The following is a 25,671-nucleotide window of genomic DNA, read 5'->3' on the forward strand; positions in this document are numbered from 1 at the left end:
CTTCCTCCTCCCGCACCACGTCTGCCTCAAAGCAGGCGCTGAGCGCTGGATAAAGCAGGCTTGTCTTTTTGAAGTATAAAGGTCATTGTGAAAATTGAGAGAGAGAAATGTTGCATTTTTAAGGTGGGGGTGGTGGGGGGGGCGGAGGCAGAAAAGAAACTAAATTGTCACTGAAAAATGCTTACATCACCAGAGGGAAGTTAAACTTTTCCGCACTCAATGTTCCCAAGTAGTTTGCTTTAAAAATACAACCCACAGCGACCGTCCGAACAGAACGACCGGGAGCGCAACAATGAACCCTCAAGGTAGGACCAAACAAAAAGGATCTCGAGATCTGAGGAAGAGTCACTGGACCCGAAACGTTAATTCTGATTTCTGTGCCAGAGCTGTTGAGTTTTTCCAGCAATTTCTGGTCTTGACAAGGATTTCGCTGTTCCCCAAAGTTCTCGTCTCCCAGATGCTGGTGGCTCTCCTGAATCTCTGCAACATTTTTTTTTCCATTACTACCTGTCCCGGCGGTATTTCAGTGAGAGGAACATCCGTTTTGTGTGTGTGTGTGTGTGTGCTGCAGATGTTCGTTCAACATTGCTGCTGTTTCCCCCGCTTACTCCTTGTGAACTGATCTTGAAGGAAGTGGCTTCGTACTGCCGATTGCCGGAGAGGTTCGTTCGCGTAGCGGCTCTCCCACAGTCTCAGAGTGCCCCGAAGCCGAATGAAAGGGCTCCGACGAAATGTGGGTGCAGACCATTTGCTCACAGCAAGCTTCCAAAGGCCAAGAGCCCGCTTTATTTCCTCCACTAACGTCTTGTCTGATTTATGGCTTTTTCCCCAATCAACCTGTTCAGAGATACTTACACCTCAACTCTGGAATAGGTGGAGTTAGAGCCTGGAGAAGCCTGGTTAAAGCCGTAGGGACAGAACGCTGTGCTCTAACTGCTTCCGAAATTGCTAAGAGCAAATAAAATCCGAAAGGAAAATGGATGCTGTAAATTGAGAACAAAAACAGAAGTTGCTGGAAAAGCATCTGTTCTGTGAACTGCTCTGAGAAAGGGTCACTGAACCCCGAAACGTAAACTCTGACATTTTCTTTTCCTTCACAAGTGCTGCCAGACCTGCTAAGTTTCTCCAGCAATTTGTATTTTTTTTTTGCGTGTGCGTTTCTGATTTCCAGCATCCGCAGTTTTTTTGTTTTGTCTGGTCGAGGGATCAACACAGGGACATTAGGGATTAAAACCCATTCGGTTTCACGCTCCCGCTCCTCTATCTCTGCTCCTTCTCATTTACTTGCCCTGGTTCGAAATTTTAATAGTTATTTATTCCCAGGGATAGTTTACCTGCCACAACTCAGATATTACCTGCAAAAAATAATCGTTTGGACTGTTACTTTGGACCATTGTTGATGCCTCTTCCGTTGGGCGTCTCACTATTTCTCTAAAACAAAACTGAAACAACACGTCGCGAAAACGTTTTGCAGCGATCATCTCCAAACCTACGGAAGAGTTTCCGCGCTATTTGCAAGTTTTCTGCCACATTGTGTTCAATTCTGAAGGACTGTGTGGGCTCACTGTTGAACCAGGGACAAGATTATTGCCAAACTGATTGAAGCAAATGAACACTGGCTCCGGAGACATGGCATGGCATCTTGTCAGGTTGTTTGGCTGGCCTTGTGTCCAACAGGAATGGACCCATGACCCCTTCTTTCACTGACCCGTCGATTCTGGTGTGGTGCATTGTCAGTGTAAATGCAGAAAGGCTGTTTCCCCTTGTGGGACAGTATAGGGGCAAAGGGAATAATCTCAGAATTGCGGGTTGAAAATTGAGGTGAGGAGCAATTTCTTCCTCAGCTTAGGGTGAATCTGTGGAATTCTTTACCATAGACGTTGGTCATTATGTTTATTCAAGGCTGAGATCGATTTTTAATCATTAAAGGAATCAAGGGTCATGGGGGAAGGCAGGAAAGTGGAGTTGAGAGTAATCACATTCAATGGCAGAGCAAATTCGATGCTCAGAATGCCCTATTTCTACGCCTGCCTCTTATGATCATTGCAACGTGGATTCCAAAGCCTAGAATGTCGGCAGGCTAAGGAAACAGCAAAGTCAATCGATATAGTGCCCCGAACCTGGTCAACTGCTCCAAGGAGCTGCTCCCGAGTGATTGCAAGAGCTGGACCCTCATGTGCATTGTCTGAGATGGTCACAACTGGCAAAAGCTTCGTCAAAGCGCTGGGGTTAAGGGTTGTCTTAAAGAGGCAAAGGAGAAATTTAGAGAGAATTAGCACCGAGGGACCTGAAGGCACAGTTTCCAATGATGAAACTCTCCAGCTCCCCCACCCCACACCCTCCCCACAGGAAATTGGAGGCAGCAGGGCTTTATGAGGGGGACTCCCAGCTGATGGGGAGACAGAAAATTTGCTTGCATAGACCATGTGGTTCGGCAATCCTAAAACTACAAAAGAAGCATCGAAAGAATGAAATACTTAATCGTCCCTTTCTGATTTGTGTGTTGCTTTTTTTAGACAATGTTTTCAAGCAGAACTTGCACTACTGTGCTGTGCCAAGGACCTGCTGAGGCTGCAAAGTCAACGTGTTAAGTAGCTGTGGATAGGGGTTTGTTGGTTGTTGGGGAAGATCTTGGTAGGAATGGTGGAAAGCAGCAGAGTGTTCAGACTGCCGCACAAACTAATCTTCCCATCCTTCCCATCCCTGACTGCCATATTTACTACACTTCTGCACAGGTTGGCGTAAAATTGGGCAGCTCCTCCCTTCATACCTGCCAGTAGTGGGTCAGTTCCAGTGCTCTCACCTTTGCCAGTCAGAAGTTGGTTCACATCTGTGGTCCAGAGAATTGAGCACGCCTGTGAAACAGATGGCACAGTGCAGTGGGAGTGCAGCACTGTCCAGGGCGCTGTCTTTCTGTTGAGATATTACCTCCCAGACTCAATAACAGAGTCATAGAGCCATACAGCATGTGAACAGCCTCTTCAGTCCAATCAGTCCATACTGAACATAACCCCAAAATAAACTAGTCTCACTTGCTTCCTGGCCCATATGCCTCCAAACCTTTCCTATTCATGAACTTATCTAAATGTCTTTTAAATGTTGTAACTATGCCTGCATCTACCACTTCCTCAGGAAGTTCATTCCAAACTCTGTAAAAAATTGCCCCTCATGTCTTTCTGGATCTCTTTCCTCTGGCTTCAAGAATGTGGCCCCTACTCTTGAAATCCACCATCCTAGGGAAAAGACAACTGCCATTAACTAATTCTATCTATACCCTTCATTATTTTGTAAATTTCTATAAGGTTATCTCTCAATCTCCTATGTGCTAGTGTAAAAAAATTCCAGCCTATACAGCCTATCTTTATAACTCAAACTTCCCATAATTTCCGATTATAGCAATACTGTTTGTTTTACTTGGATATCAGCGATTCCTGGTGATTCTATTTTCTACCTCCTTTACTTCATCTGTTTTCTTTCTTTACTTCTCCTATTGTTACCATCTTTCCTTTTGCCTTTTATTATCACTACTGTTGTCACTGAATCTCTTCAATCTTCCTCCCTCCCCACGGCATGCACTGATCTTCTCTTTTGGTCTTTCCTCTCTTCCACTGCTTTGTTTGAAATCTCTTGCATCTCTAAATTCCAGTTCTGACAAAAGGTCATCACCCTGAAGGAACAACTCTCTCCTCAGGCCCTGCAAAATATCCTGATGAGTGCAAAGTGAAAAGCTTCAACAAAATATGCCGATTCTTATTATATTTCTTCAGGAGTCCAGGTGTCGCTGGCTGGGCTTGCAATCTTTTCTCATTACTAATTGCCCTTGCATGGGTGGTGCTAAGCTGCCTTCTACAACCACTTCAGTTATTGGGATGTAGGGGCACCCACAGTGGCGTTAGGAAGGGAATTTGAGAGTTAATTCATCGAAATTGAAGAAAGAGTGATATAATCCTGGATGGTGTAGTGGCTTGGAAGGGATATTACAGATGGTTATGTTCCCATATGCCTTATGTCCTTCCAAGTGGTGGAAAGCATGGGTTTAGAACATGTTTTATGTTTATCAAGGATGCTTGATAATTTCCAGCTCATAGATGCAATACACTGCTGCTATACCATTTCAATAAAGAGGAAGTGAATGTTAAGGTGGTGGATTGGGTGCTAACAACTTGGGTGAAATGGTTCCTCTTGTCCTCATTTTCCATCCTATGAGCCTCCATACTCAATGAACCAACCTCTGCCATTCAGTTTGATGCCTATCATCCCCTACCCTAACCTTTCAGTGTTTTGTTGAGATAATTCCCTCCTCATCCTCGTCCATCCTCAGTTACCCAGCAACACCCCAGCTGACCCCCATACCAAACGAGGAGTTAGAACGCCTGCCCTTTCACCTCCGCCCTCCTCACTATCTGTACCTTCCAGGGTGAATCCGTGATTTTTCGTGCACTTCTTTCAATTTGGCATTTTGTATTCCCTGCGCACAATCTGGTCTCTCAAGATGACCAAACTTATATTGAATTGTGGGACCACCTGTACACAGTCCGCCTCAGTGACCCACAGTTTGTGGCTGCCTTCTGTTCTAATTTTCCACCAGGCTCCCAGTCTGTCTTCTCTGTCTCCACTCTACTGCAGCTTTCCAATGAAGTTGAATCTAAACCCAGAGGAGCAGCACTTCATCTTCCACTTAGGCACTCAGCTGGACCAATTCTGAGTTCCACAGTTTCAGGTTTTGATCTCTGATGCTTATTTCTGAAGGCACATGTGGATTGGTGATTCTGTTTTGCCCATTTTTGCCTTTTTCTGGGCTCATCTTTTATATTTCTTGACTTGTCCCACTGGCATCTCTTTTTGTCTTGCATTATCATATTATTTGTGCCTTAATCTCTCCTGCCGTCCCCACTGTTACTGCTGTTATCATTTGCTTTTTCCATTCCCTCTGCCTTTCCATCTCTCGTTTGGAAACTGTTTCATCTCTAAGCACTCCCCGTTCTGACGAAAGGACACAGGTCCGAAACATTAACTCTGTTTCTCTCTCCACAGAAGTTACCAGACTTGCTGAGCATTTCAAATTTCCAGCAGCCGCAGCATTTTGCTTTTGGTTTGCATGTTTAGACATTGTTTTGTTGGAAATTGAATTTGAAACAGTAACAAAAGAAGGATGAAGCATTAGCAACAACAAGTTAACAAATTAAATGAGAATACTCACGTATTCCATTTTGAGGCAGAGGATGACGTTAGCCAAGGGCATTTTACGTCCAATTCTTAGGCCAAACATAAGACCAAAGCTGTGGGTCTTTTTTTTTGAAGCATTACAATCTATGTTAGCTGGGATGCACAGCACAGCACAACGAGAGATGGAAAGGCAAAGGGAATGGCTGCGATGAAGCTGCATTCCAACATTAATACTGTCCAGCACCAATGAAGTAACATCTGGACGATGTATGTATTGAAGGAAAATGTGGGGATGGTGTGGTAGAAATAAGGTAGGAGTAATCCACTGCAGTCCTCATTTGAGCTTCTAGACATTAGCAAAGCTTTGAGAATTTCAAGAGGTCATTCATTCACTGCAGACTACTCAGCTGCTGTCTGACCTCCGTTCGCAACCACAGTTCTGATATGGTTGGCTCAGCTAAGCTCCCAGCCTGTTAAGACACTCAAAGGATAGCAATGGTAGGAAACTCAATGATGACCTGTTGAAGATCAGACTATTATTGCTGGTGTAAATGTGACCCGGTGTATATGGTTGCTTCATTCCACCAAGGAGTGGTTGGTAAACTAAGAACGTTACACACTGGAAAGGAAAGAATTTACAGAGCTGGAAGGAAGAGTGGGGCTAACCAGCCATCATGACCTAATAGGCTGAATGGCCTTCCAGTGTTCTGCTTCATTCCATAACCTGTGAATATCGGAGGAGTGGTGAATTGTGCTGTGTATTTTGAAACCCTCATCAAACTTGTTTTAGGATCATGGGAAATTCATTAAAGCAACTGCCAAAGTGGCTGCCTGAAGGCCATTTTCCTTGTGGGGCTGTTGTTACAACTTCCTGAGAGACGTGACGACCCCTGACAGGCAGCCACAACTGTCTCTCTTTCTCTCTGTTAGCCCTAAGTGAAACTACTGGGGTGTTCTGAACTATATTTACCCTGTGCCTCTTCTGGTGGGGAGGCAATTATGAACAGAACATCAATTTAAGAACATAACCAAGAAATCCAATAGGAAATTCAGAGGTAACAAGGTGTAGAGCTGGATGAACACAGCAGGCCAAGCAGTATGAAAGGAGCAGGAGGGCTGACATTTTGGGTCTAGACCCTTAATTTTTCTGATGAAGGGTCTAGGCCTGAAATATCAGCCTTTCTGCTCCTAAGATGCTGCTTGGCCTGCTGTGTTCATCCAGCTCTATACCTTGTTATCTCGGATTCTCCAGCATCTGCAGTTCCTACTATCTCTGAGCAAATTCAGAGGAACCGCTTTTGCTGAAGTGTGGCGAGAATGTGGAATTCAATACCACAAAGAGTGGTTGAAATGAACAATAAAGCTAGTGTAGAATAAGGGGAGGCTAAACAGGTATTAGAGGGAGAAGATTGTAGATGATTATGATGGCAAATGTGACTGAGGTGAGGTGAGGTAGACAGGACAGGTACAGCATGAGTTAGATACAGCATAAATTTGCCTCAACACTATTAACATTAACCACTCCCAGGACAGGGACAGCATGAAGTTAGATAAAAAGAACTGCTCCTTCTAATCTTTTAAGCTGAAAGTAAAGCTCTCTCTACTCTTTTGTACTGAAAAAAATTTCCCTCGACACTGTCTCCCAGGACAACGCACCCAGGACAAGTACAGAACAGGCTTAGATTCAGAGTGAAGCTCCCTCTACACTGTCACCATCAAACATTGCCAGGGAAAGTACAGCATGAAGCTATATACAGGGTAAAGCTGCACTGTCCCATGAAACATAATAACAGAAGAACCAGGTGGAAGAGTAGGCAACCCAGCCTGTCAGACCTGCTCTGCCATTCAGTAGGATCATATCTAATTTCATCTCAGACTCAAATCTCTCAACTGTCGACTTTCCATAACCCTTCCATCCATTAATGATTAAAAATATGTCTATCTCCTCTTTAACTTTACTCAATGTCCCAGCATCCACCACATTTTGGGGTAGTGAATTCCAGAGGTTCATGACCCTTTCAGAAAAGTTTCAAATCTGCTACCCTTTATCCTAAAACTATGACATCTCATTCTAGATTGCCACGTAATAGGAAACATCCATTCTATGTCTACTTTGTCAATTCCCTTTAACATCTTATAGACCTTACTCCCAGGTCAGGTACAACAAGGAGTTAGATCCAGAGTACTGTCTCTTAATAAGTGGTATTGGAAAGATCTATAGAGCTGAAAGTTGAAAAATTCCCAACATCCAATTAGTTTTACCCCAGAATGTTGAAAGAATGGATACAGAATAGTGGACTAATTGATGATCGGCTTTCAAAATTCTATTAATTCTGCGAAGAAGCCTGCACATTGGAACATTGGAAATGCAATTCTATTGCTTTGGAAAGGAGAGAAAAAGTGGGAAAGTACAGAACTGTTAGCCTGATGCCAATTGTAGTGAAAATAGTAAAATCTACTTCAATAGACATGATTACTGGATATTTAGAAAATAATTGTTGATTGGACAGAGACAATAGTGGATTTGTGAAGGTGAAATCATGTGTTACAAAAGGTCGATTTTTTGAGGATGTTACTTACAGAGTCAATATTGGGAGCTCAAATGCATGTGGTACATTTTGATTTTAAGAAGGCTTCCAACAAAGTTTTACAAAGGGGATTGGTGAACAAAATTAATACTCATGGGAATGGGGGTGAAATACTGGCATGGTTTAAGGATTGGTTAACGGCTAGAAGGTGGAGTGTAGGAATAAATAGGTCAGGTTGCAGACTATGACCAATGACCAATGGGTTACTGCAAGGATCAGTGTTGGTGTCTCAGATATTCATAAATAATATATCAATGATTTGAATGTGTGGATCTATTGCGACATTTCTACCTTTAAAGATGGCAAAAAACTTAATATGAATTGTGACGAGCACTCAGTGAGGCTTGAGGGGGATTTAGACAGACTCAGCGTATGGGCAAGAGCATGGCAGATTGAACATAATGTGGATAAGTGTGAGGTTATTCACTCCAGTAGACGGAACAGAGGTGCAGAATGTTTCTGAAATGTTGAGGGACTGGGCAGTGCTGATGGACAAAGGGAGCTGGGTGTCTTTGTTCAGAAGTCACTAGAAACTAACATGCAGGTTCAGCAAGCAATTTGAAAGGCAAATGGAATGTTAGCTTTTATTGCAAGAGGATTTCAGTACAGAAGGAAAGAAGTTTTGTCTCAATTGTATAGAACACTGATTAAACCACAACTAATATTGTGTGCAGTTCTAGTCCCCTTGCCTTAGGAAGGATATACTTGTGTAACACTTGAGAGAGTGTAACAAAGGTTCACCAGACTGATTCCTCGGATCATTGGATTTTACCACAAGGAGAGATTAAGGAGATCAGGCCTGCTGTTTAGGAAAAAAAAAACAACCTCAAAGAAATGTATCATATATACTCAAGTAAAAGTTGATCTCATGTAAAAGTCAACCCTCTATTTTTGGCCAAAAAATCTGGAATTTTCCAGATATCTTGTGTAAAAGTCGACCCTAGTTCTTCACAGATAACAGATCAACATTTGTGAATCCAGGTGTTACCCTGTACGTAAATGTTATGAGAAGGAAATTAATTTTTTTCCATCCTATTATGCATTTGAAATTTCTTCATCATTTTGTGTAAAAGTGCCCTCCAGAAAAAAATCTAAACATATGCAGCAGCATTTAAACTGAAAGTTATTGAAGTTGCAGAGAAGAAAAATAACTATAGCAGCAAAAGAATTTTGACTTTCGGAGAAACTTGTGAGAGACTGGAGAAAGATATCAAACCAACTTTCGACAATGCCAGAACGAAAGTATGTCAACAGAGGTAAACCTAGCAAGTGACCACAATTGGAGAAAAAAAAGGTTGCTGAGTGGGTACTTGAAAATCATCAAAATAGAAGGTGTTTTAGTTGTGAAGCCATCTGAATCCATGCACGAAATGAATTAGAGAAGGGTGGGATTTCGGATTTTAAGGCAAATGCTGGGTGGTGCACAAGGTTCATGAGAAGCCATGATTTAATATTTTGGCAGAGACTGCACAAAAGCTGCGTGCTGAACTAAAGGATATTACAGTAATTATCGTAATTCATGGTGTTTCATTTTTCTTTATTTGTTTAGAGACCAGTTGGTGTTCTGCTAATGATATGGTACTTTGGACATGAATTTTAGCCCTTCAAAAGTAGTATCCATGAAATAGTTTATGTTATAAATTTAACCTTAAAAAAAGTCTAAGATGTTTGACTTTTACATGAGTATATATGGTATATAATTCATAACAGGGTAGGCTGTGGGGTCAGAGTAAAAGACTGGCCATTGAGGACTGAGATGAGGATGAATTTCTCCACTCAAAAGGTGATGTCTCTTTGAATTACTCTACTCCAGAGGGCTTTGGAAACTTTATTGTTCAGTCATTTCAAAGCAGAGAGCAATAGTTTTCTAGTTAGTAATTAATTCAAGGGATATGGGGATAGCACGTGAATATGGTTTATGATAGATGATCAGCCATGATCTAGAAGAGTGGAGCAGGCTTGAGGCGTCAAATGGCCTTCTCTTGCTCTTAGACCACCTTGTCCCATCAAACGCTCTGAGGGCAGGCACACCACAGGTTGGATATAATGTAATGATTCTCTACTGCTGAAGTACCTTCTTTGAATAAGAGCTTTCATTTTTCAATATTTCAGGTGGTAAAGCTTTTGGAATTCTCAAAGCACAACAGGATGACCGTCTGGAATCAATCAATAAGGTACAGAAAAACGCAAGGAAGGGATAGGTGCATTAAAAAGACAGGGCTGAGAAAAGAAAAAAGTAATTTGTGTCAGTTTGAGTTCATGAAGATAACCATTATTAATAGTATCAATGAAAATGCTTCCATACCAGGCACCAATTATTAGCACAAAGAATCTCTATGATACTGTGTTTACAATACTGTCTTATCAAACATTTTCAGGACAGATGCAGCGCGGACTTAGATGCAGAGTAAGGCTCTCTACTCACTGTCCCATTGAACAGTCCCAGGGCAGGTAAAATACGGGTTTAGATACAGAGTAAAGCTCTCTCTGCACTGTTCTCTCAAACACTCCGAAGGGAGGTAAAGCATGAATTTAGATACAGAGCAAAGCTCTCTCTGCATTGTCCCATTTGGCATCAGCCTCTCTAGGGCCCTTATGGGGCTAAATTGTTCTAGGTATGAATGGACTTACCTGTATTCTCTCAGTCCTTGGTAAAATTGCAGCAGGGGTGTGTGGACAGGCACTGGAAAAGAGTCTACCTTTAAGACCACTCCCTCCATCTCTAACTCTCCCATACGGCCTTGGGAGAAGCTGTAAAATTCTTCTGATCCTTTGCCACATGTTCTGGGTCATCTGCTCCACTTTTCATACACATTCGGAGCAGAAACATGCCATCTGGCCCTTCAAGTCTGCTCTGCTTTTTGAAAAGAAAGGTCTTAGCTGATAATGTTTGTGGTTCAAATTTCACATTTCTGTCCAGCCCACACCCTCATGGTAAATGTTGATTGTCCCTTCCCAACAAGAATGTATCAATGTTTGCCTTAAAAATAGTCAATGACACCGCTGCCTTCTGATGCAAAGAGTACAAAGCTCTGAGAGAAGAATAAAATTCTTTTCCTCTTTGTCCTAAATTTTTAACCAGTTTTTCTAATCAACCTGTTCAGACCTCTGCAGCAGGTGGGACATAAACCCAGGAAACAGTACCTTCTAGTTGTGCGCTCCCTGCACGTTCGCCTCATTAAGGCTATTCAGGATCTTGTACATTCCAATGGAGTCACTCCCTCATTCTCCTAAACTCCAGTTGAATTAAACCCGGCCTGTCCAAACTTATCTTCAGAAGACAACTAGCTCATGCCAGATATTGATCTAATAAACCTTATCTGAACCGCCTACAATGTGTTCACATCTTTATTTCTTAAAGAGACCAAAATTAGCACACGGTTTTTAAGATATGGTCTCACCAATGCCCTTTAAGGAAGAAACGTAATTTCCTCACTTTTACTTTTTACAGCCAGAGGGCTTTTGTGTTGCCTTGTGGCTAATCTGTCAAACTGTGTCTGGTCTCTCTGGTGGGATGAAATGGCGCACTGCTATATTTGAGCAAAGCAGGGTGACTTTCTACTTGACGTGGCCAAAATATATTTCCCTGATCCATGTCACTTTACAGGAACAAAATGCACAAAGAACTGTTCTTACTTCTCAGTGCTATTTGTGTACTCTTCCTGTGCACAAAAACAGCTGCGTCATGTGATCTACAGAATGGAACATTGGTGGTGAGGGTCTTTGGAAGTTCAGAGAGTGTGCAAGTTTCTGCAATATTGCAGGCATGGGCGAGGATTCCAGTAGCCTGCGTAATGTGTTGTTCCTGCAGCCCAGAGCAATGAATATTAATCATTTGTTTTAATTTGAGGAAGCCACACACTGCCTCATTACATCAGCTATTTCCAGCTGACCGAATTCAATCCCTCACTCCAGCTCTTCCCCTTGGCATTGCTGGTCATGCGATTGTGACAGTTCTAGTCTGAAGGGTCTACAATATTGACCAAATCAGCCTCGCAACTCCCGTGCCTGAAATGTTCTAAATCTGGAACTGTGAGGTTTACTGCCAATGCACGGCAGCTGAGATCAGCCAGGAAGCATACTCCCTATTGTGCTGTAGAGCAGGGGGCTGTGAGTAACATTTCCTGTGTGGTAAATGTGGTGGAACTGACTGACCCCTTGTGTGTGGCGCTTGCTGCTAAATATGGGACCGTGCAGCCAGTCAATCTCAGCGAAGAGAGGGAATTGAAACTTGAAGGCGCAGCAGAATGTAACTGCTTATAGCACAGAGGGAGAGAGAGAGAGAGAGCTGAATGGTTGTGGTAATGATGAGAGAGGCTAAAAAGTAGCCCTTTCAGATAGGGAAACCCTAAGCTCTGAAGTGGTCTTTGAAGGAAAACATCTACATGGTTTGTTGAGGGAGATCTATAGCTTAGGGCTCAGGTCAGATAAATGCACTGCTGACAGGTAGTGTGCCTCCAAAGACCGTCTGAACCGAACTCAACACATCCTTGTCACCCTGCATTTGCATGACTAAACCAGTTTGCACATCCCTTGTCACTATGGGCAATTTAGCATAGATAACTCACCTAACCTATGCATCTTTGGACTGTGGGATGAAACCCTTGCTGACATGAGGAAAATGTGCAAACTCCAAACAGACAGTCACCCCAGGGTGGAATTGAACCCAGGTCCCTGGCACTGTGAGGCAGCAGTGTTAACCACTGAGCCAGTGTGCTGCCCACAATGTAAATTAGTAGAGGCCCAGAAGCTTGGGACACTGACATCCTGGAGGGTTTTAGGTTACAGAGAGAGGGAGAGTGGACTCAAAGCTGTGAAAGTGGAACAGGTCAAGAGGTTGTGGTAAGATGTGTTTAGGCAGCAGTTTCAAAAGATTGTCGATTGTAAGCAAGAACCAAGACAGACTGCAGTTCAAGGGTTTGCAGTTTTGAGATGATGGTATCGAATGAGGTCAAGAAAGAGACAGCGCAAGGAGTCAAGTGGGTATGAATCCGACCTGGACAGTGGTACAAAACAAGTCGCAGTTCATTAATCATTTGCAGCATTCCCTTGTTCAATTGTTTTCTGTTTGACTACCTCAGTCTGGTAACTGATCTGTGGTCAATGTGCTTGATTGGTTCAGTCTGGCTGCAAAATAAATGAGTACCGCAGAAGCTGTAAGCGTGTGAGCAGACAGTCATTGACCGCAAGAGGTATATTAAAGCACTGTCAATAATGTTCAGCCAACCTTAGAAACCGCCATCATTTCAATTCCTTTGATCGGAAGTTATGGGACAATCACATCACTACAGCACCTTGAAAAGTTTCACTAAATGAAAGATGCTTCATGAATACAAATTGGTGTTGTTCTTGTTGAGACAATGTGTCTGAAATGTGATATTCTGACCCCTCCCACCTCCCCATTCACTGGTGAAGATTGGGTGATGGAGTGGGGGCATGAGAGCCATGTAATAACTGATTCAATGATAGCATCTTCTGTCTGCCTCTCCGAACTCTGACTCCAATAATGACTGAGATCTTTCTCTTTCGTAGGAGTTCCTGAATAACCCAAAGTACAACACTGACAAAAACCTGGATGAGAAGCTCACAGCTTTCAAACGTAATTCTTCTGTTCATTGCTGTCAAATTTGCTTGATGTGGATTGGTGATGTGAAGTATTGAGCTCAGGGTAACAGAGTGCCTGATTTTATCCAGTTTACTCGGGGTTGGCGTGGTGTTAGAGGTGATCGGGGTTTAATAAGTTTCTGCCCAAAGAGTTCAGATGAAGTGTGATGGCCATTTTCACATCTGGTTGGACTAACCCACCCCATGTCCTATGAAGAGAGATTGGGTAAACTGGGACTACATTCTCCAGAGCTGTGAAGAATGAGATTACCAGACACTTAAGAGAATGCACAATGTAGGTGCTTATCCTGGCTGGACAGTCTAGAACTGGGAATGTGATTTTAAAATATAAGAGGGATGCCACTTATGTCAGAGATGAGGAGGCTTTTTTTATTGGGGTGTTGTGAATCTTTGGAACTGTATCCCAAGGAGAGCTAGAAACTCAGTCCTTGATTATGTTTAACATAGGGATTGACATGTTTCTGGTTACCAGTGAAGCACAGGGCAGTGCAGACAGGTTGAATAAAATGCTTTGTAGTGTTCAATTGGCCATGATCACATTGAAAGGTGGGATGGGTTTGATGGGCTGAATGGCCTGCTGCTGTTCCTTGGATCCTATTCACAACAAGACCTGAGACTATCATTCGGACATTTGTTGCAGCTGCCTATACCCCTCATCAGATCTTACTCGACCCTGAAACTCCCTGAAGCTTTCAGATCAGTCTTGACCCCTGGTACAGCAAAGCCCTGATTTTAAATGTATCATCCTTGGTTTCAAATCTCTGGGCCTAACCCATCTCCTATCTTTGTAATCGCCAGTGATCCAGCAATGCTGCACTCACCTCCAATCTTTGCCTCTGATTTTTATCACTATCACTGACGTCTATTGCTGCAGCTGCTTGGGCCTTGAGTTCTGGAATTCCTCATCTAAACTGCTCCACATTGGTCCCTCCTCCTTTAATAGGTTCCACCTTCTTCTAGCTTTTAAGACTTTGATTCAGGCAATAGTTTTGCACCTCCTTTGCGCTTGTTCTGAAGTCAGTGGAAAGCTAAGTGGAAGTTTGGTAAGTGCATGTGGCAGAAATGGATGTTACAAAGCCCAGGTTTGGGAAGGCATCAGTCAGTAGCTGTGTGAGAGGCTGGTTTGTGCCCTGTTGCTCATCGCTGTGTCAGTTGCGGTTCTCGAGCCAATCTCCTAGCCTGGTGTGGCCTTAGCCATGTCTGTTGTGGACAAAGACATTGCGCTGAGCAGATTCAGGATTCTCCAGCCTGTGTTTCCTCCAGACCATGTTGAGCTTTCCGTTTCTGCTCCTCTCCCACTGCCTCACCTGTGCACACTCCCCCAACACCACCACCACAACCACCCTCACCCTCCAACGTCATGGACATCAGCTACTTTCTCCAAGTTGTCCATTCTGATGTCTGCCATCTTCATATCTTATTTGTGGGTGTCCCATTGGCAGACACCCAGGAGATCATGACCCAGCGGCCAGTTCTCTGCTCAGAATCTTTGGAGGTATCCTATGAATGTGTCTGTGCCAATGCAGATTGGCAGTGGGGTGTAAATGCCAGCTTAGACCAATAGCTTTGTCCCATGTCTTAAATTTGCTGTAAAATCAGGAAGGACGAACATCAAACTTCCAACCTGTGTCTGGGCCAGCTAAATGTGGTCTTTCATTTCAATCTCAGTGATCCTCTGTAAATGTTCTTTCATTGCTTTTCAGAGAAATACATGGAATTTGACCTCAATGACCAGGGAGACATTGGTAAGCCCAACACTTCTCAATGAATACAGTGAATCAGTGAAAGGGTTTTGAAATCAGTTGCCCTGTAGCTGATGTTTTGCTATTTGTCCACGTTCCAATGAAAACCTCTGAGAACAAACCTCAAGCTTTGGAAACTTTCCACTTCAGAAAAAAATATTTCATCTCTTGCTTTTTCCTGAGTCTCTCCAAGCCCCCTTGCAACCAGCCTGAAAGTTGACTCTGATAATATTGGGATGTTGCCACTGCCATTCCAAATCTGCTCCTTTCCAATTTGGAGTCCTCATTTAGCTAATCCTCTATCTGACAAACCCATCTGCATTGTGAATGATGGAATGTGACAATATATGAGGAGGCCATTCAGCGCCTTGTGCCTGCAAAGACTATTGTGAAAGAACGACTATCTATTCCACCTCCCTTGACCCTCACTTCCTCTGTCACGCTGCCAATCATTCCTTTTTAAATATTCGTTTGGTTCCCTTTGTGAAAGTTACACTTGGACATGCTTTCACCCCTCCCATTAAGCCAAGTGCATTCCAGATTACAACAACCCACAATGTCAAAACAAAATTCTCATTATTTCCCATCCAAAATTAATGATTGAATTGTCTGGTGTCCGTTGGTCCTCTGCCAGTGGAAAGTTCTTTGCTTTTCACTTGGACAAAATACATCCCACTTTCACTTCCAAAACAGAAGGAGGCTGTTTTGCCAAATGTGAACATGCAGCCTCAAAGGACAAGTTACCTGGTACTCCTGCTAGCCTTCTCCCTGTAGTCCTGCATGGTCTTCCCTCTCGGATAATAATCCGATTGTCTCTTGAAAACCTACCTCCACTGCATTTTAATGCAGTGCATCCAAGATCCTAATCTCATGCAGCAAGAAAATATTTCTCCTCCTCTTGCCATTGCTTCTTTCGTCAAGTACTTTAAAACTCGTGGGCTTTGGTTCTTGATCCTTCTGCCAGTGTGAATGTTTTCTCCCAACTGATTCTGACCAGACCCCTCATGACTTTGTGAACCTCTATCCAATCTCTTGTCGAGCTGCTCCTGGGGATAGGGGTGATGCTTTCGAGGCTGATTCTATATATTTTTTTGGTTCCCTGATGAAGTTGTTGAACCTTTCCCTATGAATTTGGAAGTCTACCACATTTTACCGGCAAGGTCAGAAGGAGGAAGGGTGGTTATGCTTCTGTTGTTAAAGGCTGACAGAGAGCTGGTGTTTTTGGTTGCATGAGGGATGTCTCCATCAATCCAGCTGCTTTTATGGCTAAGAGGTTACCCTGGGGCCAGAGTTTGATTCAACTCCAAAATCCTGAGCTTTAGCTCATATGCCTGGCCTCATAGCTTTGGCCATGATGTGGCATGGGCTGGCAAGTTTTAGTTATGAACAGAGATTGGATAGACTGGATTGTTTTCCTTGGAGCAGAGGAGGCCGAAGGGAAAATGATTGAAATGTATAAAATTTATGAGAGGCATAGATCGGGTAGACCATAAGAAATAGGTAAGGGAGTAGGTCATTCAGTGCCTCGAGCTTGCTGTGCCATTCAATAGGCTGATCCAAAAGACGGGAGATAAAATGTCGAGGGTTCAATGATCGGGGGCATATATTGATGGTAAGGGGCAGGAAGTTTCACAGGGAAGTGAGGAAAAGTTTTTTCACCCAGAGGTGATGGGAATCTGGAAATCACTGCCTGTAAGAGTAGTAAGAGCAGAAACACTCATAACATTTCAGGAGTATTTAGATATGCACCTGTAATTCCAATGCTACATGCAGGCAAGGAAGGAGCTCAAAAATGGTCTGAGGAGAGCCAGGAGGGGGCACGAGAAAGGCTTGGCAGAAGGAATCCGGGAAAACACAAAGGCATTTTACACTTACGTGAGGAATAAGAGAATGGTCAAAGAAAGAGTAGGGCCGATCAGGGATAGCATAGGGAACTTGTGTGTGGAGCCTGAGGAGGTAGGGGAAGCCCTAAATGAGTTTTTTGCTTCTGTCTTTACGAAAGAAACGACCTTTGTAGTGAATGAAACCTTTGAAGAGCAGGTGTGCATGCTGGAATGGATAGAGATAGAGGAAGCTGATGTACTGAAAATTTTGTCAAACATTAAGATTGACAAGTCGCCAGGCCCGGATCAGATTTGTCCTCGGCTGCTTTGGGAAGCGAGAAATGCAATTGCTTCGCCACTTGCGAAGATCTTTGCATCCTCACTCTCCACTGGAGTCGTACCTGAGGACTGGAGAGAGGCAAATGTAATTCCTCTCTTCAAGAAAAGAAATAGGGAAATCCCCGGCAATTATAGACCGGTAAGTCTCACGTCTGTCGTCTGCAAGGTGTTAGAAAGGATTCTGAGGGATAAGATTTATGACCATCTGGAAGAGCATGGCTTGATCAAATACAGTCAACACGGCTTTGTGAGGGGTAGGTCATGCCTTACAAACCTTATCGAGTTTTTTGAGGATGTGACTAGTAAGGTTGATGAGGGTCAAGCTGTGGATGTGGTGTATATGGACTTCAGTAAGGCATTTGATAAGGTTCCCCATGGAAGGCTCATTCAGAAGGTCAGGAGGAATGGGATACAGGGGAACTTAGCTGCTTGGATACAGAATTGGCTGGCCAACAGAAGACAGCGAGTGGTAGTAGAAGGAAAATATTCTGCCTGGAAGTCAGTGGTGAGTGGGGTTCCACAGGGCTCTGTCCTTGGGCCTCTACTGTTTGTAATTTTTATTAATGACTTGGACGAGGGAATTGAAGGATGGGTCAGCAAGTTTGCAGACGACACAAAGGTCGGAGGTGTCGTTGACAGTGTAGAGGGCTGTTGTAGGCTGCAGCGGGACATTGACAGGATGCAGAGATGGGCTGAGAGGTGGCAGATGGAGTTCAACCTGGATAAATGCGAGGTGATGCATTTTGGAAGGTCGAATTTGAAAGCTGAGTACAGGATTAAGGATAGGATTCTTGGCAGCGTGGAGGAACAGAGGGATCTTGGTGTGCAGATACATAGATCCCTTAAAATGGCCACCCAAGTGGACAGGGTTGTTAAGAAAGCATATGGTGTTTTGGCTTTCATTAACAGGGGGATTGAGTTTAAGAGTCGTGAGATCTTGTTGCAGCTCTATAAAACTTTGGTTAGACCGCACTTGGAATACTGCGTCCAGTTCTGGGCGCCCTATTATAGGAAAGATGTGGATGCTTTGGAGAGGGTTCAGAGGAGGTTTACCAGGATGCTGCCTGGACTGGAGGGCTTATCTTATGAAGAGAGGTTGACTGAGCTCGGTCTCTTTTCATTGGAGAAAAGGAGGAGGAGAGGGGACCTAATTGAGGTATACAAGATAATGAGAGGCATAGATAGAGTCGATAGCCAGAGACTATTTCCCAGGGCAGAAATGGCTAGCACGAGGGGTCATAGTTTTAAGCTGGTTGGTGGAAAGTATAGAGGGGATGTCAGAGGCAGGTTCTTTACGCAGAGAGTTGTGAGAGCATGGAATGCGTTGCCAGCAGCAGTTGTGGAAGCAAGGTCATTGGGGTCATTTAAGAGACTGCTGGACATGCATATGGTCACAGAAATTTGAGGGTGCATCCATGAGGATCAATGGTCGGCACAACATTGTGGGCTGAAGGGCCTGTTCTGTGCTGTACTGTTCTATGCTCTATGCTCTATGGGCCAAGTGGTAGAAAATTGGATTAGAATGGTTAGGTGGTTCCTTTTGACTTGTACAGACTTGATGGACCAAAAGACCTTTTTGCGATACTGCAAACCTCTATGATATGATGATCTAAGTAACACAGCCTGTGGGCAACCTGGCCAACTAAGGCAGAATCCCAATGCCTTGGCTGGCCCCACAGACATTGCCAGGGATAGTGACCATGTGCAGCGATGAGCGCCCCCCCCACCCCCCGAGGGTTTATGAATATTGTAGGCTGGTGAAAGATAACCTGAGTTGTTTCAACACCAAGTCAAACTTTTTCTCTTTCCTCCTCGCCCTCTTACTCAGATATCATGGGACTGAAGCGAATGTTGGAGAAACTTGGCGCAGCCAAGACCCACCTGGAGCTCAAGAAAATGATCAAGGAGGTAGTGGGAGACATGGGCGAGACCATTTCATACTCAGCCTTCGTGAAGATGATGCTAGGAAAGCGGTCGGCCATCGCGAAAATGTGAGTCCTCCTTCAGACAGCAAGAGAGATAGAGCGATAAAGGGGAAAGAGTGGGTCATGGGCACACTTGGGAGTGTATGTGTCTTTGTGTGTGTGTGTGTGTCTGTGTGTGTGTGTGTGTGTGTGTGTGTGTGTGTGTGTGTGTTTTTGAGAGAGAGAGACAGCGAGACAGTATATATATATATATATATATATGTATGAAGTTGGGAATGTGTGTCAGTAAGAACTTGTCTCATACAGTAGCAGAAGACAAGCAGAATCACATGGACAGCTTTTATTACAACAGCAACCCCAGTCCACCTTCTAGTTCATAGTGGGTCTTGGGGGCAATTTGAACTGCACCTGCCCTCGAGAGTTGCGGGGTGAAAGAAACTGGGGATGGTGTGGGCGATTGACAGGATTTTAAAGCCTAATTCATTCAAGGATTGTGAAGGTAGCATCAAGGTCAGAATTTGTTGCCCATCCCTAACTGCCCTGGAGAAAGTGTTTGAATTGTCACAGTCTTTGGAGTGTATGGACACCCACTATGCTGTTAGGAAGGGACTTCGGAGATTTTGACGACAGCGATACATTTCCAAGTCAGGATGGTGTTTAGCTTGGAGGGAACCTGTGGATGGTTGGGTTCCTATCTGTTTGCTGCCCTTGTCCTTCTGGATGGTAGAGTTTGCTGGTTTAGAAGGTACTTTCCACGGAGCCATGGTGAGATAGCACAGTGCATCTCTTGTAGATGGTATGCACTTCTGCCAGCTGTGGTGAAGGGGGTGAATGTTGAAGGTGGTAGATGGGGTACCAAACCCATCAGTGGCTGATTTATCCCGGATGGTGTTAAACTTCTTGAGTCTTATTGGACCTGCACTATCCGGGCAAATGGGGAATACCCCACCACGTTCCTGACTTGTGCCTTATGTAAGGGGACAGAATTCCGGGAGACGGGAGGTGAGATACTCATTGCAGAATTCTCAGCCTCTGACCTGGATGTACAGTATTTAAATTGGTGGTCAAGTTCAGTTCCTGATCAATAGTAACCTCCTGGATGGAGATAGTGGAGGATTCAGCAATGGCAATACTATTGAATATCAACCTCAACACTTAGTTTACATCTCATCCACCCTCTCCGTTAAATTAGAAGAAAAGGTAAAAAGTGTATTTTAAAATCGCAGTGCCCATTTACTGCCCACGACTAATCAATTTTAAATGACAATATGAGAAACAGCTTGTGAGTGGGCATAGCATATTGCCTGTTGATTTTAAAACTAGCTGGAAGATCACTTACATCTTGATCAGATGAACTGCACTGAAAAAGTTCAACCCTGTGGATCAGTAACACCAGGCTGCAGGCTAGTTTCTCCCTGTGAGTATTTAATTGGATATGGGCACCTTGCCAGCTGGAGATAGGGTTGCAGTGTATATGAAGGTGGATTCATCACTCATTCAAGGATTTAGAGTGAGGCACGAGTAGATGGAGCTTATCACAACCCTTACCACAAAAGCTTCATTCTCACTTTCTAGCTTTCAGGCAGCATTGGAATAAGCACTCAGAGTACCCTGACAGAACAGTATAAATGAGCTTTACTCTGTATTTGACTCTGTGCTGCACACACCCTGTGTGTGTGCGATGGAGTGCTGCAGAGGGAGTTCTAACACCGTGCTGCATCTGTCCTGAGAGCATTTGATGGAGCAGTGTAGAAGAGCTATTTTCTGGATCTAACACTGAGCTGAACATGCCCCGTGTGTGTTTGATAGGATAGTGCAGATGGTCATTTAATCTATGTCTAACTCTGCGCTATACCTACCTTATACATGCTTGAAGAATAGCAAAGAGAGAGCTTTACTTTGCATTTAATCTGCAACATATCAGCCCTGGGAGTGTTTGATGTGGACAGCGTAGAGGGAACTTTATTCTGTACCTAACACCGTCCTGTACCTGTCCTGACAGTGTTTGATATGTAGAGTGAGTTTTACTGTCTATATACCCTCTTCTGTACCTACCTTTGGAGTGTTTGACATGAGGTGTGCAGGAAATAGAATACTTTGTAGTCAAAACAAATTCATTTTTCATGATGTAGGCGCAACGTCAGGGAATGTTCTGTGAGTGAGTGTGTGAGGTACCTCAGCTGAAATGATAACCTAGCTAATGCCTTCTCTCTTTGCACAGAATCTTGTTGTATGAAGAGAAAGCAAAAGAACCTGAGAAGCCTACAGGACACCCAACAAAGAAAACCTTCAGTGACCTCCCATAATCCTCTTCTTTGCCAGCGTTAATGCAAGATGATCACCTGACCGTCTGCACATGCCCTCTATTGTCCACCTTGCACCACCATTGTCCACCTCCATTCACCTGCTGCTGAACTCCTCATTCACGCTTTCTGTACCTACAGGACTGACTACTCCATGGCCAACCTCCCATCATCTGTAACCTCTGTAAGCTCAAACCCATCTAAAATCCTACTGTGCTATTCCTAACTTGTACCATTGCCATGTTCACCCATCACCATGCTGTGTTTGCTGAGCCACACAAGCTTTCGGCACACCAATCACTGGATTCTTGAGCTTCTCATTCTTGTTTTAAATCCATCTGGGGTTTTGTTTCTCCCTATATCTCCATCGTGTACTCCAGCCTTGCACTGACCCTGGCACCCGGCTGACTCTGGCCTCTTGTACGTTACCAATTTTCTGTGCTAAATGTTGGCGGTTATGTTTTTAGCTGCCCAGGTCTTACTCTGTAGATTTATGACTGCCCAACAAGAAGCAGATAACAGTGTGTACCCCAGAGCGTTAATCTAATCAGAGTGCAATTAGCCATTGCGATGACTGTGAAGCCAAGGTTTTCACAATACATTTCCTGATAATTAGCAATGGAGTTGGAACTGGGGTAAGGAAAATTTTTTCACACCACAGTGTTCAGACCTGGGACACACACTCTCAGGAAGTGGAGTGGAAACAGAATCAATCGTAACTCTCAAAAGGAAATTGGATAAAGAGCTTGACGAGGAAAACGTTGACAGCACTATGAGTGAATCACCGTGTGAGTTTTAAAAGGGTCTTTTGATAATACAGGTCAATTCACTTTGGCTTAGCTCACTCAATTTAAAAATTTTGAATTAACCTTTTCAAACAGCGAAGCTCGAGTTCAACAGGAGTATAACACCAGTAAAGGCTAGGATATTGAGTTAATGCATAATATCAAATTTTATTCAGTAGAATTGAGTAAAATTTGTGCTCATCTAACAACTAAAGACATTTAGGTAGCCAATTTCAAATCCTTGTGCTGTGAAAGTAGGCCATTTGGCCCATTGAGTCTACGCTGGCCCTCTGAATTTCATCCCTCTCAGAATCACCCACACCCTCCCCCTCCATGGCCTGTAACCTTGCATTTCCCTTGGCTAATCCACCCAGCCTGCACATCCCTGGACACAATGGGCAATTTTGCACAGCCAATCTTAAATTTGCACGTCTTTGGATGGTGGGAGGAAGTCAGAGCACCGAGAGGAAACCCACACAGACACAGGGAGAATGTGCAAATTTCACACAGACAGTCACCTGGAGGGTGGAATCGAACCTGGGTCCCTGGTGCTGTGATGTAGTAGCATTGATCACTGAGCGACCATGCCTTCCTATTAAATGGTGTAAAGTTATATCCAACAGAAATACAAGACGGAGAGCAATACTAGACCCAATAGCACTTTACAGGCAGGAAACCTGGTCCATGCTTGAGGTAAAATGTCACCAGTTGGTAGAAAATTTCTGATTAACTGGGCCCAAAAGCTGTCCTCACTTGGATTGATCAAAATCGCTGCCTGAGCCAGGATCACTTTAACTGCCCACAGGATATATGGAGAACTCAGAAACAAGGTGCTCAGAACCTTTCTCTTATCCTTGCTTAGGGATTAACCTCCTTTAATGAAAGGAGTTAAGTTTGCGAATACATGGTGAAAGTCCACTTGATTGGATCTGTCTATGTGTGAACATGTCCCCTCACTCTAAAAGAATGGAGTGTCCTCGAGTGTTTATTTTATCTTAAGCAAAAGCAAATGTTGATTCATAAGTGACCAGACCTCTCATCCCAAGAAATCAAAATGTATAAGTATGAAATGACATGTTGGCAGAAGCATCTAAAATGGCCAAACGAAGCCAACAAAATCTTAAAGCTAAAATTCTAAACACCGGTCTGCTTACAGCAGGGTGCAGAGGTAACTGGACACGGCTCATTCAACAAGCTGGCATGGACAATAAGGACCAATTGATTTCCTTCTGTGCCCTACAATCTATCCCGGACTTCCTTGTCATTTATCCCTCCATCAACATCAAAAACAGATAATCTGGTCATTAACTCAGTGATGCTTGTGAGAGCTTGCTGTGCATACATTGACTGCCACATTTCCTGCATTACAACCATGACAGCACTTGTAAGCTGTGAAGCTCTTATGGACTCCCTGAGATTGTGACAGGCACCGGAGAATTGCACCTTCTTCATTTTCGATGCAGGAGCAGTGTTTATCTTCATATGAGAGAGATTTCCGAATGGCAGATTATCACTGGAAGCTTGGCGAATTCTACACTCCAGTGATTTTCTATATATGAATACCAGATGTTGGAAAATTAACATTTCCACAATAAAAGACTGTTGAAAACCTTGCGTTTCATTTTGTTGCCATCTTTGCTCAAACTCTTCCTGGCTTCTCCAAGGGTCTAAAGCTATTGGACAAAAACTGATAATCCAGGTTCCCTTTAAAAAAATTGGAACTGCTTTGGTGATACAGGGTCCCTTTAAGAGGTTTGAAAGCACCCATTTGAAAGGCAAATGATAAGCTAGCCATGACTACGCCAAGGGGAGAGAAAGTTTTGCCTCACATATATAGAACATGGGTGGGAGCACAACAGGAGTGTTGTATGCAGTTCATAGAAACGTGGAATAGATTCCCTCCAGTGGGTAGCTCAGTGGTTAGCACTGCTGCCTCACAGCGCCAGGAAATCAGGCTCGATTCCACCCTGGGGTGACTGTCTGTGTGGAGCTCGCACATTCTTCCCATGTCTATGTGAGTTTCTGCCGGGTGCTCCGGTTTCCTCCTGCAGCCCAAAGATGTGCAGGCAAGGTGGTTTGGGTCATGCTAAATTGCCCATAGTATGCAGGCATGTAGTAGATTAGGTGGGTTATAGGGGGATGGGTCTGAATGGGATACTTTGAGGGTTGATTACTTGTTGGGTGAAAGGGCCTGTTTCCACACTGTAGGAGTTCTATGATCTATGAACAGTGTGGAAACAGGCTATTCAGCCCATTGAGTTCATACCAAAACTTGGAAGGGTGACCCGCTCCCCAACCCTATCTCTTTAACCCTGCATTTTCCATGGTTAATCCAACTAGCCTGCACAATGGACAGTTTAGCATGACCAATCCACTTAACCAACACAACTTTGGACTGTGGGAGAAAACAGGAGCACTCGGAGGAAACCTGTGTAGTCTGGTCACTTTGATGAAGGAAGGACATCTTTAGCATAGATAGAATGCAGCAGAGGTTTATCAGATTGATTCCTGAGATCAGGGGTGTTGTCTTGAGGAGAGATTGAGGAGTCAGGGCTTTCATTTTCTGGAATTTAGGCGAAGGAGCAGTGACCTGATAGAAATTTGCAAAATTCTTAAATGGATATGCAGAATAGATACTGAAAAGACAGTTCCCCTTTTATCTAGAACCAGGAGACAGAGCCTCGGTGTAGACAAGGATTGAGATGGGGTAGCTCTATTCAATGAGGAATCTTTGGAATTTTCTACCCAAATGGTTATTGGAAGTTAAGTCATTGAGCATCATCAAGACTAAGAAAGGGATTTCTATTTATTAATCATATCAAGGGATATGAGATTAGTGTGGGATGTAGATAGCCAGTTATGATCTAGAATGGCTAAGCTGGCTAAAGGAGCTGAGAGGCATTCTCTTATGATAGCTCTGATAGTACAGGGTTTGATTAAAAGCTTGGACATTTCTGGTCCAGTCTGCTCTCCAGAATGACTTGCCTTTTATTAAAATGTTGTTAATAGGTTGAGGACGAACGCTTGGAGATCACTAACATTTCAAGTGGCAACTACACTGAAGTTGGAGTTGGCAATGTCCTCTTGACCCAGGCCTGCAGCAGGAAAGAACCAGTCATGGCACAGTGTGCAAGAAAGGACTGAGTATAATGTATTAGCAACACACCAGAGAATGGCAATTATGACTCTCCAATTCAGAGAAGGATGTTTGAACAGGCCTTTCAACTACAGTACAGTAAGTTTGACATCAGCAGTGGGCAAGCTTTCCGAAACAATAATTGGGAAAGTAGGTCAAGAGGCAGTTGGAGAGGTTGGAATTTGGAGACGATCTGAATTTGGAGAAGGTCAGAGAGTGCATATCCACAAATCCCTGAA

General features: G+C 43.8%; 1 protein-coding gene across 1 annotated transcript; it reads left to right on the forward strand.

Moving 5' to 3' along the window:
* The first annotated feature begins 196 nt into the window (after positions 1–196).
* Positions 197–23,890, forward strand: LOC125446509 (allograft inflammatory factor 1-like). Its single transcript, XM_048520141.2, has 6 exons — positions 197–305; positions 9,867–9,928; positions 13,287–13,353; positions 15,083–15,124; positions 19,112–19,274; positions 21,430–23,890. The coding sequence occupies exons 1-6, from the start codon at positions 293–295 to the stop codon at positions 21,512–21,514; spliced, it is 432 nt and encodes a 143-aa protein (XP_048376098.1). The 5' UTR covers positions 197–292; the 3' UTR covers positions 21,515–23,890.
* The last annotated feature ends 1,781 nt before the right edge of the window (positions 23,891–25,671 follow it).

The sequence above is a fragment of the Stegostoma tigrinum genome, chromosome 34 (genome assembly GCF_030684315.1).
Source record: "Stegostoma tigrinum isolate sSteTig4 chromosome 34, sSteTig4.hap1, whole genome shotgun sequence".
In the NCBI taxonomy this organism is placed as follows: Eukaryota; Metazoa; Chordata; class Chondrichthyes; order Orectolobiformes; family Stegostomatidae; genus Stegostoma; species Stegostoma tigrinum.